Source organism: Lineus longissimus, chromosome 5 (assembly GCF_910592395.1).
Source record: "Lineus longissimus chromosome 5, tnLinLong1.2, whole genome shotgun sequence".
In the NCBI taxonomy this organism is placed as follows: Eukaryota; Metazoa; Nemertea; class Pilidiophora; order Heteronemertea; family Lineidae; genus Lineus; species Lineus longissimus.
Genome location: NC_088312.1, coordinates 4,829,843 through 4,847,190, shown reverse-complemented (window position 1 = coordinate 4,847,190; position 17,348 = coordinate 4,829,843). Strand labels below are relative to the sequence as shown.

At 43.7% G+C, this 17,348-nt stretch overlaps 2 protein-coding genes and 1 long non-coding RNA gene across 4 annotated transcripts; all 3 read left to right on the top strand.

Moving 5' to 3' along the window:
* The first annotated feature begins 409 nt into the window (after positions 1-409).
* LOC135488496 (uncharacterized) lies at positions 410-1,746 on the top strand. Its single transcript, XR_010446989.1, has 3 exons — positions 410-660; positions 961-1,062; positions 1,359-1,746. It is a non-coding gene; the product is annotated as an uncharacterized LOC135488496 (long non-coding RNA).
* Positions 1,747-2,010: 264 nt separating this feature from the next.
* On the top strand, positions 2,011-6,015 carry LOC135488492 (peroxiredoxin-like). Of its 2 annotated transcripts, none has more exons than XM_064773123.1 (5): positions 2,011-2,196; positions 2,544-2,661; positions 2,975-3,214; positions 3,370-3,535; positions 4,519-6,015. In XM_064773123.1, exons 1-5 carry the CDS (start codon positions 2,022-2,024, stop codon positions 4,570-4,572), a joined length of 753 nt encoding a protein of 250 aa, XP_064629193.1. In that variant the 5' UTR covers positions 2,011-2,021; the 3' UTR covers positions 4,573-6,015. The 2 variants fall into 2 exon arrangements, with proteins under 2 accessions (XP_064629193.1, XP_064629192.1); XM_064773122.1 differs by having other exon boundaries at positions 3,724-6,015.
* Positions 6,016-10,448: 4,433 nt separating this feature from the next.
* LOC135488485 (trichohyalin-like) lies at positions 10,449-17,237 on the top strand. Its single transcript, XM_064773110.1, has 4 exons — positions 10,449-10,569; positions 11,575-14,886; positions 15,163-15,254; positions 15,546-17,237. Exons 2-4 carry the CDS (start codon positions 11,590-11,592, stop codon positions 15,637-15,639), a joined length of 3,483 nt encoding a protein of 1,160 aa, XP_064629180.1. The 5' UTR covers positions 10,449-10,569; positions 11,575-11,589; the 3' UTR covers positions 15,640-17,237.
* The last annotated feature ends 111 nt before the right edge of the window (positions 17,238-17,348 follow it).

The following is a 17,348-nucleotide window of genomic DNA, read 5'->3' as shown; positions in this document are numbered from 1 at the left end:
GGTCGATCACCGAGTATGTTTGATGATTTGAGGCAACTCATGGCGAACTCATTTGAGTGTCGTATAATGATCACGGTCAATGTTTTACGGACGATCAATTTTGTTTAGAGTGTATCTGAAAACTGATTTCACCTTGTTGGCAAATTGTTTATCTGCCGGAAGTTTTGTCTATTTGTTCATTTACAGATTTCAAAATCAATAACATTTGCGTGCAAATTTGGAAGATCTTTAATAGATTTTAAACCGATACTATATGCAACGATATGCAAACATTTGCCCGGTTATTGCTTGGCACTATCCAAATACATGATGGATATTCATGTTACGGGAGAGAGGAAAGAATGCCAATCAAAGAATCTGAAAGGAATGTTATTCAAAATTATCGATGCAAGTTCGATCCTATGGCTTTGCAAATATCCTTCGGATCATTAGTCCTTTCTCACAAACATGATTCGCATTAGTCTGGACCAATATTGATACTGATCTTGAAACAAAAGCATGCAGCTGATAGTTGGACGGACAAGAACTTCACCCTTTAAAAGGCATGTTACGGGCCATTATCATCACGAGTGTCCAACCATATACTCCGAAGACACATGATGAAGTCCGTGATTCTGATTTTGTGCGCTCTTTTGGTGGTCGTCACCGGCAGAAATCTAGGTAACTCACTTAAAAGATCTTTATCACCACATGAATTTGTATGTGTTCTTATTCGAGTGGTTTCCACTGAGTGCGATTGCGAGAACGCGGGCGTCACGGTTTTGTTATATTATTTTATGCTCCACTATACCCAAACCGAACCAAAGCTTTTGGTCACCGATGTCGCATGATTCGCTGCTGTGCGTTTCAAGCGAAATTCATAAAACTAGGAACCTTATGCCGGCCAGCCTATAATCGACGCGGAGCTTCGGAACGGCGAATGGCTATCGATCATGAGTTTTGACTGTTCTCAACATTTAGGTGAAGATCGCCATGTATTTATCAGGGATCTTGATCCAAGTGAACTGGCGGATCCTCCCATCCAGGACCCGAATATTGACGATTCAGGAACGGACAATGACAGTCAGTATCTAATCTTATTTCGAAATGTACTGAGTTTTGATTGCTGAATGAGTTGAGACTGAGATTAGGCAAACGTAAAAAAGGTCAATCGAAATTGGCGGCCCAATTTGTTTATCACACCAAATGAGATTGCCTTGTTACCAGGAGGTAGAAGGTTTGATATACCTGTCGGTGCCTCCTTGCTTACAGTCTCCCTTTATGATGTAGGCGTTTGAGAAAGAGTGTATGGCTCTTTCAGCATGGTGCTACTTCTGTACTAAACAAACCTTTCAATATTCGGTTTTGCTATTCTTCAGCATCTTCATGTACCATTAGAACAACCGTGGAAGGAAGTGGCTTGCAGGCTTTTACAAAGATAGTGGTGGCTATATCTGTTGGAGCCTGTGAGATAGCATGCCTAGAAGAGATTCAGGCTGGGGGCGTATGCAAGTCCGCAACATACGATTCCCAGAATAAGATTTGCATGTTTCACACCCTCACAAGGGCTGAAATGCCAAGTGACTTCCAGTCAATAAACAGCTTTTACACCTACTTAGAGCCGGTGTGTCCAGACGAGACGCTCACCAGTGTTACTGGACCTACTGACGTGACCACTACTCCACTCCCTTCTGGTGGCACCACCCCGGAGGCATCTTACAGCAGCCGGGCTCGCAGTGAGTATTTCCGATCCATATGCAGGCCCTCTAGTAGCTAAGCAAAATGTTCTCAAATTCTCGTGAGAGTCTTTCAAATATTGAAGGGGAACAATATGAAGGAGCCAGGAGGTCAATTTGGTGACCCTCAGGTGAGTGATGCACATTAATGGGACTGGGTTGTGGTTGTTGCCTGTACTCGTAGAAATGAAAAACCCTGAATCGCAGGATGTGGTAGGCCTATTGTGTTCTCACATTGCCAAAGTCAGAGTGCCAATGCCAGAGAGCAAATTCCGAACCAACCTTCCCGCCGGTGACGTGTGCAAGATGGCTTCCACCGGCAAAATGATGCTGCAAATTTGTCTTGCTTTTGCTGCTGTTTTTTCCGTGCAATTGACACTTGCCGACGATCAGACATGTCATTCTTATGGCGGGGGTTTCGTGTATCCTGGAGAAGTGAGGAGCTCGGGTGGTCATCAACTACAATGGACAAAAGCGCAGAGTATGACTTTCGTCTTTTTTTCGATTTGCACTAGAACCCAGTTGTCGGATAGTACATTGTGAATCTATTTCCGGACACCATATGCTGATGTTTCAGAACACTCTGGCCGACTTCGATTGGAACTCGAGCTCGTTCCGAAACGCGAGACTTTCGAGTATCAATTAAAGTTGACATTAATCTACATGGTTGCCGAGACTCTGCGAACAATATGAGCCTATGCCCTATGCCCCCCCCCCTCAAACTAAGAAAATATATAATCCATGATATTGGAATCTAAAGTAACCGATTTCAGCATGACTTTTGACACTCCATCAAAACTTATTGCTGTGTAAATTATGTCTTTTCAGTTTCGAAGCCAGCACCTGCTTTTGCTGGAACTGCTGTCGTTGACGGAAAGTTCAAAGACTTATCACTCTCAGACTACAAAGGAAAATATTTGGTATTTTTCTTCTATCCTCTTGATTTGTAAGTATGAACTGTTCTTATACAGATAACCATATCATCAAAGATAATTCTTGATGTTATACACAAGGTCAATCACTTGGTAACTTCTGTCATATCTGTACAACTTGTTTCGAACCATGAGACTAGAATGTCCCAATCGGACTATGACAACAGGACGTTTGAGTTTGATTTCTTACAAGCCAAAAACCAGTAGATTTTTAGCATTTTATGCATCTCTTGTGCAAGCTTTCAGGAGAGTTATTTAAGACTAAGAGCCTTAATTTTATTAGAATGCATTTATAATTTATTGATTCATCTCATTTTTCACTTTCAGTACATTTGTTTGTCCAACTGAGATCATTGCCTTCAGTGACCGTGTTGATGAGTTCCGGGCCATTGGTGCTGAAGTTGTTGCTGCGTCTGTCGATTCTCAGTTCACTCATTTGGCATGGATCAATACCCCAAGAAAACAAGGAGGTCTCGGTCAAATGAAAATCCCCCTCCTGTCTGATCTTAGTCATAAAATAGCCAAGGACTATGGTGTTTATCTTGAAGAGGCTGGCCACACACTGAGGTACCTATTGTCAATGGCAATTACAATTTCCCCTAATGTATCAGCTGTAGCCATTTAACCCTAATATCAGCACACTGGATTATCATGTTAAGATTGGAATTCTTCTAGAAAATAAATCGTTTCAGGATATTTTAAAGTCTCAATTTTACTTTCAGAGGGCTTTTCATCATTGATGATAAGGGTGTCCTGCGTCAAATCACAATGAATGATTTACCTGTTGGTCGTTCCGTCGATGAAACCCTCCGTCTCGTGCAAGCATTCCAGTATACTGATCAACATGGTGAAGTGTGTCCTGTTGGTTGGAAGCCAGGCAGTGATACGGTAAGTTAATGATGCAGCGGAAAAGATAAGTTGGCAAATATAATCTGAGCTCTTCATAATACCAATTGAGCTCATCTCTCTAGTTAATATGTGCATGGTTCTCTACTTGGTACATGTATGTAAAAAATAACCTCTTTATCTCTCTATCGGTACGTCTGTCTTTTAATATAATCCTTTCTCGTTTGCAGATCATCCCTAACCCTGATGACAAGATTAAGTACTTCACAAAAGTCAACAAGGAACTTTAAACCACACCCTTTTCTGTCATATCATGTCTTCTCCAGTTTGTTGTTAATTGCACGATAAATGAAAATTCTGCAGCCTGGTTCACAAGTCTGTTTCCTCAGCTATCTAAACACCAATATTATAATTAATTTGCTAAAAGTTTATATGAAATGTTGCCGCCTGTGTTCACAATGTCAAGAGCCAGTGCTTTGAATCAGATGGACATTGATTGTCGGAGGTCCTCTGTCAAAGGTAGGGTTCCACTGAGTAAATAACAGGTAACAGTTATACTCTGAAAAAACGTTAAACTTCCTTTTTCTGTTTAACCAATTTAACTTGGTGCCATATCAGATTGCTCAATTTTTAGGTATTTGTTTTTATATAGGATGATTTTTCCTGAAACCAGGCTTCAGAATCTTCTGTCTTGCTGTTCAAGCTTCAGATTTTGTTTTCCTGTCTTTATTTCTAGATAAGATCTGGAGCCTTTGTTTTGGATTTTGGCTTGGAAACTAACCATGCTATCCCTGTTAGGTGTTTTAAGCAGCTCAATGTAGCAATAAATAGATATCATACAAGTCAGCTCCAATACACTGATTGTACCTATAATTTGTGAACTTTGCAATATAAGGCTACAAATTCAGATGATCTTTAATTTGAGCTGCTTGCAACGGCCTACCTCTATCGCATATTTTCTTCATCTCTCAGTGAGCACTGTTGCAAGCATACAACTTTTAGAATCTCAATGCTTATTTTTCCAGATTATTCCAACTCCTGCTGACAAATTGAAATATTTCAAGAAACATGAAGAATAAGAAGAAATTCCAAAAGTCCTTCTGTGTTTGTTCCATTTTGCCAAATTATTGTGGTTAGCTTGGGGTTAACATTTGCATGTTAAACTGCCTTGCCTATTGGTGAAGGTGAAATTATTTTTAAGAAATCTATGATCAGGAATAACCCGAGAATTTTTGTTTGTTGGATTTGATGAGTATTGAAAAACCCACCCTTAGATTGTACTGGAAAGTATTATGGTCTCATACCAAATGTTGCTTCAGTATTCACTTACAATCAGCTGATAAGTGTCTCAAACATCGAAATAGTTATTACAGTGTCTAGTCAATTTCATTTTGTGATACAACAAGTTTTAAGATGACTCCTATTGCCACAGAGGCTTGTAGTTGCATGTAAAAGCCTTCTGAATATCTAGGCATATGGCTGCTAAGACTATTTTGAATATGTTCTCTTGCTCTACTCTACGAACACTGGTCAAATTCTGATTCTTGTCCTTTTTTGAAGTGCCGCATGTAGACATGAACAGAACTGTTAAGCAACTGCGGTTTTTTTCTAAAATTGCTTTATCCCTATTTATTTATATTTCGATGTTTTGGCGTAATTGTTTAAATTGTGTCTGTTAGTTCAGTGGCAAATGGTAGAAGACTTGGCTTACATGTAACTAATGTGCTCAGCATCACTAGATGTCACTAGGTGCTTGTTTCTGCTTTGAAATAACCTGCTCTGATTGGGTGGCTTTGTATCCTGTAAACCCCTTTATGTTCAAGCCCTGTGTGTTTGCAAAAACATTCTATTCAGATTTTGCTGCCATTTATTGATGCGAATGGATGCCTTTTCCAATGGTAAAACTATCAAGTTGAACACAGTCATGCTCCTAAAGTTCACGATTGTACCCCCTCTCATGAAAATCGTGAATATATAAATCTTGTGAAAATAAAGGAGTTTACAGTGACCTGTGCAGAACTGACAGGAGAAAAGTAAATGTACTGATTCATTAGGATATTTCTGAGACTTTAAGTGCAATGCACATCATTCTATCTTTCTATTGCAAGTTCTTGGGTGGTAGAGCATTGATACTAGTATTGCTGACTAGTACATGCACTTAGTAAGTATAGTTCAATCATGCAATGAGCAAAATTGCATGTACCTTTTTACGGTACTTAATTATACCTGAATTAAAGTTGTGAAAACTTCTTATGTGCGATATATGTGTGATTGAATGAGGTAAACAAACACAACGTTTTTGTGTTGACTGTGGTACAGGTTATCATCTCTTCTCTGCTTAGAAGTAATTGCAAGAAAGATAAATTGTCCTCTTCTTATCATAAAATTGTTCTAATAATCTCGAAATGCTGTTTGCAATCATCCGAAAAGACAAAAAACATAACTGTCTTCTAGCAAGATTAAAAAGTTAATCCGTAGTGCTATTCAATGCTAGTTTTGTGGAATTCAAAAACGCAAATTAAGTTATGGACAATAGAATGGAAGAGCCTTTTTCTCTTGGAAGTTACTTTTGAAACAGACCTGAGGCCTGCTACAGATCTACATTATACATTTCTCTCTTGTTGATAATGGAGCTGATAAGTCTCCCATTCCATCTCTTAATTTCACTCATGTTCGGTGGTGGTATAGGTTTTACAAACTAAATGCATTTGTCCTATCATACATCACATTATTTTGTGAAATAAATGAATTGTTCCTACACAACTTGTTCTTATTCATTTTGGCTTAAATTCAAGAAGTGGAAGTAACGATGCTCCAACACCACTACCAGACGACCGATATAGAGCTAAAGAAGTGCCAACTCAAAATCACAATTTCAGATGCCCCCTCTCTCCTTCGCACCGGACTTCGCACTCACCCATACAAAATATGCAACGAGTCTCGAGCTTAATTTCCCATCACGTTTTAATGAAATAGACCAGTCAAGAGAAGCTTTTCCAAAATATGTATGGATGTGTCCACAGTTAGCGTCTGCGTCATCAGTAAACCATTGCTCTGCCTGATGCTGTTTCACTTCCAACCAAGCAACCAAGGCCGCAATTCATTGCTCATGTTTTTTTTATACTATATTGCTATTTCCGGCTACAGATAGGTCATAGATAAGCATTCATGATAAATCACACGCGTCTGATCAAGTTGACCAAATCGAGTCCCCATCCCAAGCGGCTGCGGCGATTTCTTGCCTCCATGATTGGCAATGTCTGTAACTAAACATCATATTCCCCTTGCCCATTCAATCCATTTATCTTTCATTAACCGCAAACACAATCACGGGATTAAGCACATGAATGAGACATGATACGAGGGTAATCGAAAAGGCAGCACCGTCACACAACCTCGAAGGTCTCACTATATGATCACATTCTTACCTTTAAAACCAAGGCAAAGTAGCCTATAGGAGCTAGTCGGCATTTGGAACGAGATTACATCGTCACGTTTGGCGCGTTTTGTTTGCTATGGCGTCATGCTTGGCCAATGCAGCCGACCTAGTCATTTCTCTCCATTCGCTTGGTTTATCTTATTAATATTATTTGCTCTCTATCTCTCCTAATCCAAGACGTGGCCATCGAAGCGGCTGACCTGCGGAGCGACGATAACCTACCACTGGCGTCTTTTAGAGCGATAACTCAAGGGATTCAGGGAAGATTTCCCAAAGGCAAAGCCATGCGACTTCACGATCCCTGAATGCGAAAGTATTCTGACACTGTCTGGTCGCCCAGTGATCGCCAGGAGACGGAGACAGCCCTCCTGTTCTACTTCTACTTTCTGGCGCGTCAGTTCGTCTTTTTACGCATCTCATGAAAAGAACTCACATGGAATGGATATTGGAAAATGCCCTGCTCATAGCAGCAAGTACAGATTAATCTATACTTGATACTACTTGATAGCAGTGAATAACTTTCATAGAAATTCGCTGATGGAAAATCTCCCATTTTCGCAAATGTGGGAAAATTTAGTTACTCTCGGTTGATAACATCTCATAATTACGCGACGAAAAATCGTCTTCCCCGTGATATCAGTGTTTAAATCGTCAAACCAACGACTGTATCAGTTGATTGAATTTAAATGAGTTGGTCCTTGGTCAACCGCGATAACACGATTGAGGACAGGCGCAGAACGGATCACGGGTCAGTGGAGACGTCAATGCGCCGGGGGAAGACCAGTGTCTCGAGAGATCGGACGCGACGCCCCGTGATCGGACACAACGGAACGAAAAATCACAGTTTGATTCTCGACAGTATGACCATGATGACCAGATATGCTGAGACCAATCTTTTTCATTTGCGCGGACAGTTGACCATCGAAACTGTTCGAACTTCCTCATTTTCCAGTGGTGGGCAGTTCATGGATACCTCCTATTAGGCCCACTCATAGAATTAATCGTCGCCTCTCGCTCGGGTAATCCGGCGAATGTGACATTCTTATTTAGTGTCAGATTATAATAGTATTGCTTCCAGATTCTTGGTCTTAGTTTATTCTTGCTATGCTGTCTGTTTAAGTTGTAATTTTATGATTTTTTTAGCTTTGATGATATTAGAGTTGGCCTGTTGACACTTGCTACCATACGGCTGTCAAATAACAGGATTAATCTCTTTCGGATCATTTCGTGATATTTTTGAACACAACCTCATACCCTCTGTTTAAGCCAGATTAGCCTTTGTCTGTCAGATCTGTGCCTGCAATCTCATGATAACGCGAAGCCGACCCTGGCAATCAAGCTACCGCCGTTGTTTCGAACCCCAACAATACTGACAACCTGTGCGTCACAGCAATATCAAATCCTTTGGAAAGGCATGAAAGGGGTAGGAAACATGAATTTTCACTTAGCCAGTGGAACAGAATTCGAAATTTATCAAATATTTGTATGATAACAAGTAATACGTTGGAATTTGTACAAATATCTTCATATCCGGGACAACTAACACTTCCATACCACCAATTTCTTGTTGATTATATTTGCCTATTCTATAACAGCCTTCAATATATTTCTTTTATCACGAGTTGAATGCCCAGGCGGACCGAATTTCAAACTAATTTTCAAATAATTGATTAAATTTTGACTGTGATTAAGAAAGGGACAGTCTCCCCTGAACGTGTTGATTTGGTTATGATCAAAGTAATTGAAAATCTCATCTATACTTCGTCACGCAGTGTAAGTCCTGAGCATTTGGAGATTTGGCATTATTGCAGTTTTTTTCGAGTCAAGATTTACAATGCACCACGTGTCTACTTAATTATGAGGGACACCGCTGCCAGCTGGATATCAGGTTATTGCAATGTCTCTTGAACCGATGTCTATCAACAAGCTGACGTGGAACAGAAGGTGGTAATCATTAGACGAAAAATCTCAATTGTCTTTACTTGGCCTTTAAGATTATCGAAAAGTTCTATCAAACGCTGAACAAGAAAATCAAGAACTTTGAATTCCTCTCCGTTGTCTCCGTTGTCTCCAAAATCATCCTGAATGCTTGACGTCATCGCCCGTGGACGCGCCACCGCAGAAGTCAACCATCAAAGTGGCACACCCGACGCTAATTTTCCCCTTGATTAATCGTAATTCCCAAGTCATCAAAGCAATCATTCGATTTTCATCGTCGAAGGCGCGTTGTCCGACCCCGCACTGGATGGGTATGGGGGACAAGCAGCACCGGGTTCTTGACTGAATCAAAGATATCAGCACTTGTTAATAAGAACGTAATCGTCATGTTCTTTTCTCGAGGGTCGCTCCATTCAAACCATACTGAACTTCCACGTCACCAGCGGTATTGCCTACGTAGCCTCCGCCCATAACACGTTGTCTGGAAGCTGAGCGATGTCAATACATTGAGGGTCAAGATGCATTCTCACAACATCTTTGCAACCCGCTACTCCTGGGTTAGTCACTCACTCGTTACTGATGGATGTATAGTTGATGAATATGAACTGGCAGGATTTCACAGTGAACTAACAAGGGGCTTAAGCTACACGACAAAGTTTACGCTTCATCGTTCCACCGTAGATCCCCAAACAGTATATCCGGATTCCAGCAACCTAGAAATTAGAGCCAAGTCAAAAAAGCTTTCAAGCTCTCATTGGGTTCGTTCTTGGATAGCTGTTGTGGGAAGTACCATTTTATGTTTCTTCTAGACTCCCGGGGCAGTCCATATCGTCATCCATCCGTCTTACGGGAGGGACGAGGCCAGTCACTTGATTCAATTCTTGATTCAACGTTGCTAAAAATAGGCCTTAACTTTTAATTCTTGACTTTTGACTTTTACAAGTCTAAATGCCAATTTCAACAATTTTGACCTGACCGCGCGTCAGAGATCTAGACGAAACTAGCAACCAGATCGAAAACCCGCGAAAATCATGAAATTCAATCAAATGAAATAACAGGTGGTGGACGGGATTCTCGACTGAGCGCCTGCTACATTGTCCGCCCCGTTCAGCATTTTCTCCATTAAAGGATCTAATAATTGACAACGATGAGGGAAATTTTGTTTTTAAGGGACTTCCTGATTGCAATCTGTACGCTTCATTGGTTTTCTATTTCGTCTTTATACGGTCGGGCCGCAGATAGCGCGCTGCTTGCGTTTGCGGGGCTAATTCAATTCCTCCGAGTCATTCACGTTGAGCTTAACTCGGTTGAAGTGATGCAGAACATTGAGCCCGCGAGAGCAAGATCAATCGATGACCGTTATAGATATCTATTACCTGATTGAATAAGTGTGACGTATAAAGTGTGGAAACACACTCTCCACGCATCTTCGAAAAGGACAGAAGCTGAAAAATCTGCGCATTCATCTTTTACGACGGGTGGAGCTTATGCAACAAGCAGACTACAGCCAACCAATCACGAGCTGGATGGGTCGATATAAACAACAAGATCGGGCGACAGGGGACACAAGAAGAGAACTTCACCCTGTTACTACTCAGAAGGGTTAAGATCTCAATTATTCAAATTGTCAACTTATCTCTCGCATTTCTTTGACTTTAGGAATTTTAAACTTTGAAGATACAAGCAAAAGGCACACAAGGTAGGCCAGTTACACTTTTTATATATAAATCTAGTTGTGGTCTAAACCTACATGTATGTAGGTGATGACGCCGGCCTTTGGGTCAGATAGATAAAACTTGGTGTTGTATTATACCTTTTTCAATGTTATGCATCATGAAATCCAGGTATGAAACATGACGCGAACTGTTGGCATTCTTGCTCTGCGGCGTGAAATCATCTTTAGAATGTGTTTTGATAACTTTCATCCAAGATTAATGTATGAAATTGCTGAGGCATCAAATAACCAAGCTCGACATTCGGACGAGTAATATTTCTTGTAGTTCTTATGTAGACGGTACTACAGTGCTATCTTACTCCAAGAAGTTTCCTCCACTTAACAGGAACCAAACAAGAAAGCCACCGTGCCGTCCTATCCTTAAACTGCAGAAACAGTTCTATTTGCCTCGTTCAGATACAGTAAAACCTCTCTATCAAGGACACCCTTGGGACTCACATATGCTGTCCTTATTAGAGAGTTGTCCTGATTACAGAGGTCAAATTGAATGGAAACAACCAATTTGGGACCAAAACTAGTGTCCTTAATAGAGAAGGTGTCCTTAATGGAGAGGTGACCGCTAAGGGAGGTTCCACTGTACATGTAACTATGATGACAAAATTAAAATCGGGCTGCATCGGTAGCCCTATACCTATCCGTTGTAATGTTTAACGGTCCCTTTTTGTGATTGCAAAGAGTATATCTGTTCCGGCGATCTGTGTCATTACGGTATTGATACAAAAGCCGCCGTTGTGGAGAAAGTCATCACGGTGTGGTGTGTTGAAGATAGATATCATGGCTCGATTCCAGCGTGATAAAGTAGGAGTTGGAAGTGGCGTATATGGTATCGCTTGGACATTGTGACATAGTAATGTACTAAGGTTTAAGTGGGAATACTGCGTGGGGGGGGGGGGGGGGGGGGTATACGTCAGAAATATATTTTAGGTTAAATTGCTTTTATTTTGATATTGTTTCATTTTCTACTTTCAGGTTACGTTTGCAACTATGAAGCGAACAAGAGTGGGCATGTTAGGCCTTGCCGTCACGGCACTGGTGATGATATCAATGGTTAAGACAGATGCCGATGTGGCCAGGCGTCTCAACACTGATGTTCGGGCAGCACAGGAGACCCGGATGAAAGGAGATAGGAGCGTTCGTTTGGGACGCCGTGATGTCCGACGAGAAAATGAACCAGCAACAAGGAGAATGGAACGCCGTGATGTCCGTATCGAAAGCCGCGATGTCCGACGGGAAACTGAGCGAACCACCAGAAGAATTGAACGCCGTGATGTCCGTATGGAGAGACGGGCTGCAAGTGAACCTGATGTCAGGAGAATGGAACGCCGTGATGTCCGTATGGAGCGCCGTGATGTCCGTATGGAACGCCGTGATGTCAGACGAGAAACTCAGCCAGCTACCGGGAGAATGGAGCGCCGTGATGTCCGCATGGAAAGACGGGCTGCCAGTGAACCTGATGTCAGGAGAATGGAACACCGTGATGTCCGTATGGAACGCCGTGATGTCCGACGGGAAACTGAGCCACCCACCAGGAGAATGGAACGCCGTGATGTCCGTATGGAGAGACGGGCTGCGAGTGAACCTGATGTCAGGAGAATGGAACGCCGTGATGTCCGTATGGAGCGCCGTGATGTCAGACGAGAAACTCAGCCAGCCACCGGGAGAATGGAGCGTCGTGATGTCCGCATGGAAAGACGGGCTGCCAGTGAACCTGATGTCAGGAGAATGGAACACCGTGATGTCCGTATGGAACGCCGTGATGTCCGACGGGAAACTGAGCAACCCACCAGGAGAATGGAACGCCGTGATGTCCGTATGGAGCGCCGTGATGTCCGACGGGAAACTGAGCCAGCCACCAGGAGAATGGAACGCCGTGATGTCCGTATGGAACGCCGTGATGCCCGCATGACACGCCGTGATGTCCGACTGGAAACTGAGCCAGACACCAGGAGAATGGAACGCCGTGATATCCGCATGGAAACACGGGCTGCCAGTGAACCTGATGTTAGGAGAATGGAACGCCGTGATGTCCGTATGGAGCGCCGTGATGTCCGACGGGAAACTGAGCCAGCCACCAGGAGAATGGAACGCCGTGATGTCCGCATGGAGACACGGGCTGCCAGTGAACCTGATGTCAGGAGAATGGAACGCCGTGATGTCCGTATGGAGCGCCGTGATGTTCAAAGGGAAGCTGAGCCAGCCACCAGGAGAATGGAACGCCGTGATGTCCGTATGGAGCGCCGTGATGTCCGCATGGAACGCCGTGATGTTCAACGGGAAACTGAGCCAGCCACCAGGAGAATGGAACGCCGTGATGTCCGCATGGAGACACGGGCTGCCAGTGAACCTGATGTCAGGAGAATGGAACGCCGTGATGTCCGTATGGAGCGCCGTGATGTCCGACGGGAGACTGAGCCAGCCACCAGGAGAATAGAGCACCGTGATGTCCGCATGGAGAGACGGGCTGCCAGTGAACCTGATGTTAGGGGAATTGAACGTCGTGATGCCCGTATGGAGCGCCGTAATGTTCGACGGGAAACTGAGCCAGCCACCAGGAGAATGGAGCACCGTGATGTCCGCATGGAGAGACGGGCTGCCAGTGAACCTGATGTCAGGAGAATGGAACGCCGTGCCGATGTCCGACGACAAACTGAGCCAGTCACTAGGAGAATGGAACGCCGTGATGTCCGTATAGAGCGCCGTGATGTCCGACGGGAAACTGAGCCAGCCACTAGGAGAATGCAACGCCGTGATGTCCGGCGAGAAACTGAGCCAGCCAATAGGAGAATGGAACGCCGCGATGTCCGACGGGAAACTGAGCCAGCCTCCCGGAGAATGGAGCGCCGTGATGTCCGCATGGAAAGACGGGCTGCCAGTGAATCTGATGTCAGGAGAATGGAGCGCCGTGATGTCCGACGGGAAACTGAGCCAGCCACTAGGAGAATGGAACGCCGTGATGTCCGCATGGAAAGACGGGCTGCCAGTGAACCTGATGTCAGGAGAATGGAGCGCCGTGATGTCCGACGGGAAACTGAGCCAGCCATTAGGAGAATGGAACGCCGTGATGTCCGTATGGAACGCCGTGATGTCCGACGGGAAACTGAGCCAGACACCAGGAGAATGGAACGCCGTGATGTCCGTATGGAGCGCCGTGTTGCCCAACGGGAAACTGAGCCAGACACCAGGAGGATGGAGCGCCGTGATGTCCGACGGGAGACTGAGCCAGACACCAGGAGAATGGAACCCCGTGATGTCCGACGAGAAACTGAGCCAGCTACTAGGAGAATGGAACGCCGTGATGTCCGACGGGAAACTGAGCCAGCCACCAGGAGAATGGAACGCCGTGATGTCCGCATGGAAAGACGGGCTGCCAGTGAACCTGATGTCAGGAGAATGGAACGCCGTGATGTCCGCATTGAAAGACGGGCTGCAAGTGAACCTGATAGTGTCAGGAGAATGGAGCGCCGTGCCGATGTCCGACGAGAAACTGAGCCAGTCACTAGGAGAGTGGAACGCCGTGATGTCCGCATGGAAAGACGGGCTGCCAGTGAACCTGATAGTGTCAGGAAAATGGAACGCCGTGCCGATGTCCGACGAGAAACTGAGCCAGTCACTAGGAGAGTGGAACGCCGTGATGTCCGCATGGAGCGCCGTGATGTCAGACGAGAAACTGAGCCAGCCACCAGGAGAATGGAACGCCGAGATGTCCGCATGGAGCGCCGTGATGTCCGACGGGAAACTGAGCCAGCCACCAGGAGAATGGAACGCCGTGATGTCCGTATGGAGCGCGATGATGTCCGACGAGAAACTGAGCCAGCCACAAGGAGAATGGAACGTCGAGATGTCCGTATGGAGAGACGGGCTGCCAGTGACTCTGATGTCAGGAGAATGGAACGCCGTGATGTCCGTATGGAGCGCCGTGAGGTCCGACAAGAAACTGAAGCAACTTCTAGAAGAATGGAACGCCGAGACGTTCGAATGGAAAGACGGGCTGCCAACGTACCTGATGTTAGGAGAATGGAACGCCGTGATGTCCGACGCGAAACCGAATCCGCTTCTAGAGGAATGGAACGGCGTAATGTACGCATCGAACGACGTGATGACCGACGGGAAACTGAAACTGACAGCAGAAGAATCGAACGCCGCCAAGAGACAAGACGCGTTGCCGAGCTGGCACTCCGTAAACTTGACTCAAGCAGACGACATGAGACTATCCGATTTGACCTCTCAGCCAAGGACGCCACGAGACGTGACCGGATGATGGAACGGAGAGTGGATACCAGAGTAAGTGTTACAGCCACGCTTAGCTGTGCGAAAGGAATATAAATCCCGAGAGAGTGAAACTTAGAAAGAAATCGGAGGTAACATCTTATTCTACAGTAAGATTGTCGTCGTCATCTACGTCATCAACATGTACGACCATTTATTCTGAAAGATTTACTTGTGGAAAAAGTCATTGGTTATCGTAATCTAACTTTTCGGGCTATTCTAACTTGCGAAAAAGCATTGATGACCTAGACATGACAGATAAGTTTTAAATGGTCTTGCTTCCCTTTTCAGCGCACCATTCCAGAGAAATACGCTAATCCTCAGCCAGAGTACCTACTGGATGTCTACCAAAAGAGGAAGGATGAGATACCCGAACTCAGCCTGTAAGTAATAAACATCAAATAGTTTTAGGAGCGTATCTGTTATCAGGTTTCAATCCTAATCAATGGTCTTGATCTACTGAAGCATTTCAAATGGAGAATGCACTCTGTGAAAAATCGACGTTCGACGAAAACGACCATCAACTCCACATTTCGTCTCTATTGGCTCAGCTGTGGAAAACTGCAACTTGGGCCATCAATTAAGTGACCTGGTCTGTCACGTAGGACCTTCAGGCAATGTGGTCTAACGTTGGCAACGGTTTGAGCTCACAACAGTCAATTTACATTTTCCAGGTTCACCTTCGATCACGTCTCCAAAGCAATCTTGATTGGCCTGACCGGTTACCTGACCTTCCGAAACCAGGGCAAGATGGCTGTCGGATACTGAAGCGAGACTTAGACACGACAACGGAAATAACTTGACGACTCCGACACGGACAGTTCGTCTGTTTTGTGTCAGAATCGTGTCGCGAGGAGACAGGGAGAGTGGGAAGTCTTTATAAAGGACATTAGGCTATAACCAAGATGGACGCTAAATGTGCACTTAGGGTAGATGAGCTAACTTTGATGAAGATGGGTGGAAGGGTGCGCTTCCGGCATGTGCTGTAATTAACCTAGCCAAAACATGAGGCAGCATTAGTTGTGCTCATTTTTAGAGAATAAGAACAGCCTCTCTCTACTGGCTACATGGCTTTCCGTTGGATTGAATTTGGTAAAGTTGAAATCCAGTACGTTATTGCAGATACCGATAACAACTTCCTACACTGGTAGCACTAGCATGGAGGGAAAGGTTAGAGTATATGGGTTCGCTTATCATAGAATTGTTTCTAGGGGATAGGATTTTCGGAAAGTTTATGGTTGGCACAGCATGAATATGCATGTACGCATTCTGTCATCACGTACTGGAAAAATCTACTAAATCATAGGCCTGTTTATAACTGCTCATGCCGGAATCTACGTCATTCTATCATCTTGGAATTAGAAAATATGGCTGACAATGTAATGTTGTCCTAAAGAAATTGTTTGCTTGATGTGACATACCTCTCCAAAAACTTTTGGGGTAGGTAGGTATAGGTATAGACAAAGACATCTTTTATGAACAACAAATCAAACGTTTTCCAGCGATTCCAAAAGACCCTTAAGTATGAAAGCAATCTTTAGAAGAAATAAGGTATTCTGTAAATATTCCTTTATATTCCTGACTCAAATCATTTAGAGAAAGGGTGGTGTTTTCTATTGGGAGGTATGGTTTGTCAACCAAACAAATTTCAAGGGCAGCCTAATATTAACTAATGACTTGCTATAAAAGACTGGGGCCTTTTAACATTCCATTTTATACGTATACTGAGCAATACCGAGGAATAAAAAAGGAATCACGCACAATTTCATCAGAAAGAATATCTGTTCCCATTCACGTTTTGGGATTGGGACTGATGAAGGGTATTTTTTTAATATAAAGTTACTATAAAACTACACGAATCCTGTCTTTTTGTACTCACTATTTTATATTTGGCAAAGTTTCTTGAAAGGTATTTGATTCAGCTATTCATTCATTAACCGTCACTGCATTTAGTCAAATCATTCTCAAAAACGCCCGATGAGAACTGTGAGCGATATGACGATCATTGAACAGATTGGGAAGATTAGAAAGATGTGAGACTTAGACAATTCAAGAGGAGGAAAGGTAAAGGTGTACCTTAATATATAATTCACCCTGTAGAAGCAACTCTTTAACCTCTTCGGGTGTAACCCATCTCCCACATCTCCGAGTCAAGGCCAACATGCTCCCTGAGCAAATTCAACCTCAGACTGAAGACCAGGTTTAAACACGGCCCTCTTGTATGGCTCGTACATCCAACTAACAGCTTCATTGAGGGTGACTTGACTGATGTTGACGATCACAAAAGTAATGCATAGATTTGTATATTTTGTTTAAGATGTAACAAAGTACACGTAGCAATAAAGAGAGTTTATGTTTAGCAAAAAGATACTTGTTGTCATGATGTCAAATAGTGTGGCATGAGATTATCACAAAAGGCAACTTGAAAAGTTGCACTGTGTTTCGTACTGGCCATGGTCATTATCATCATCATCATC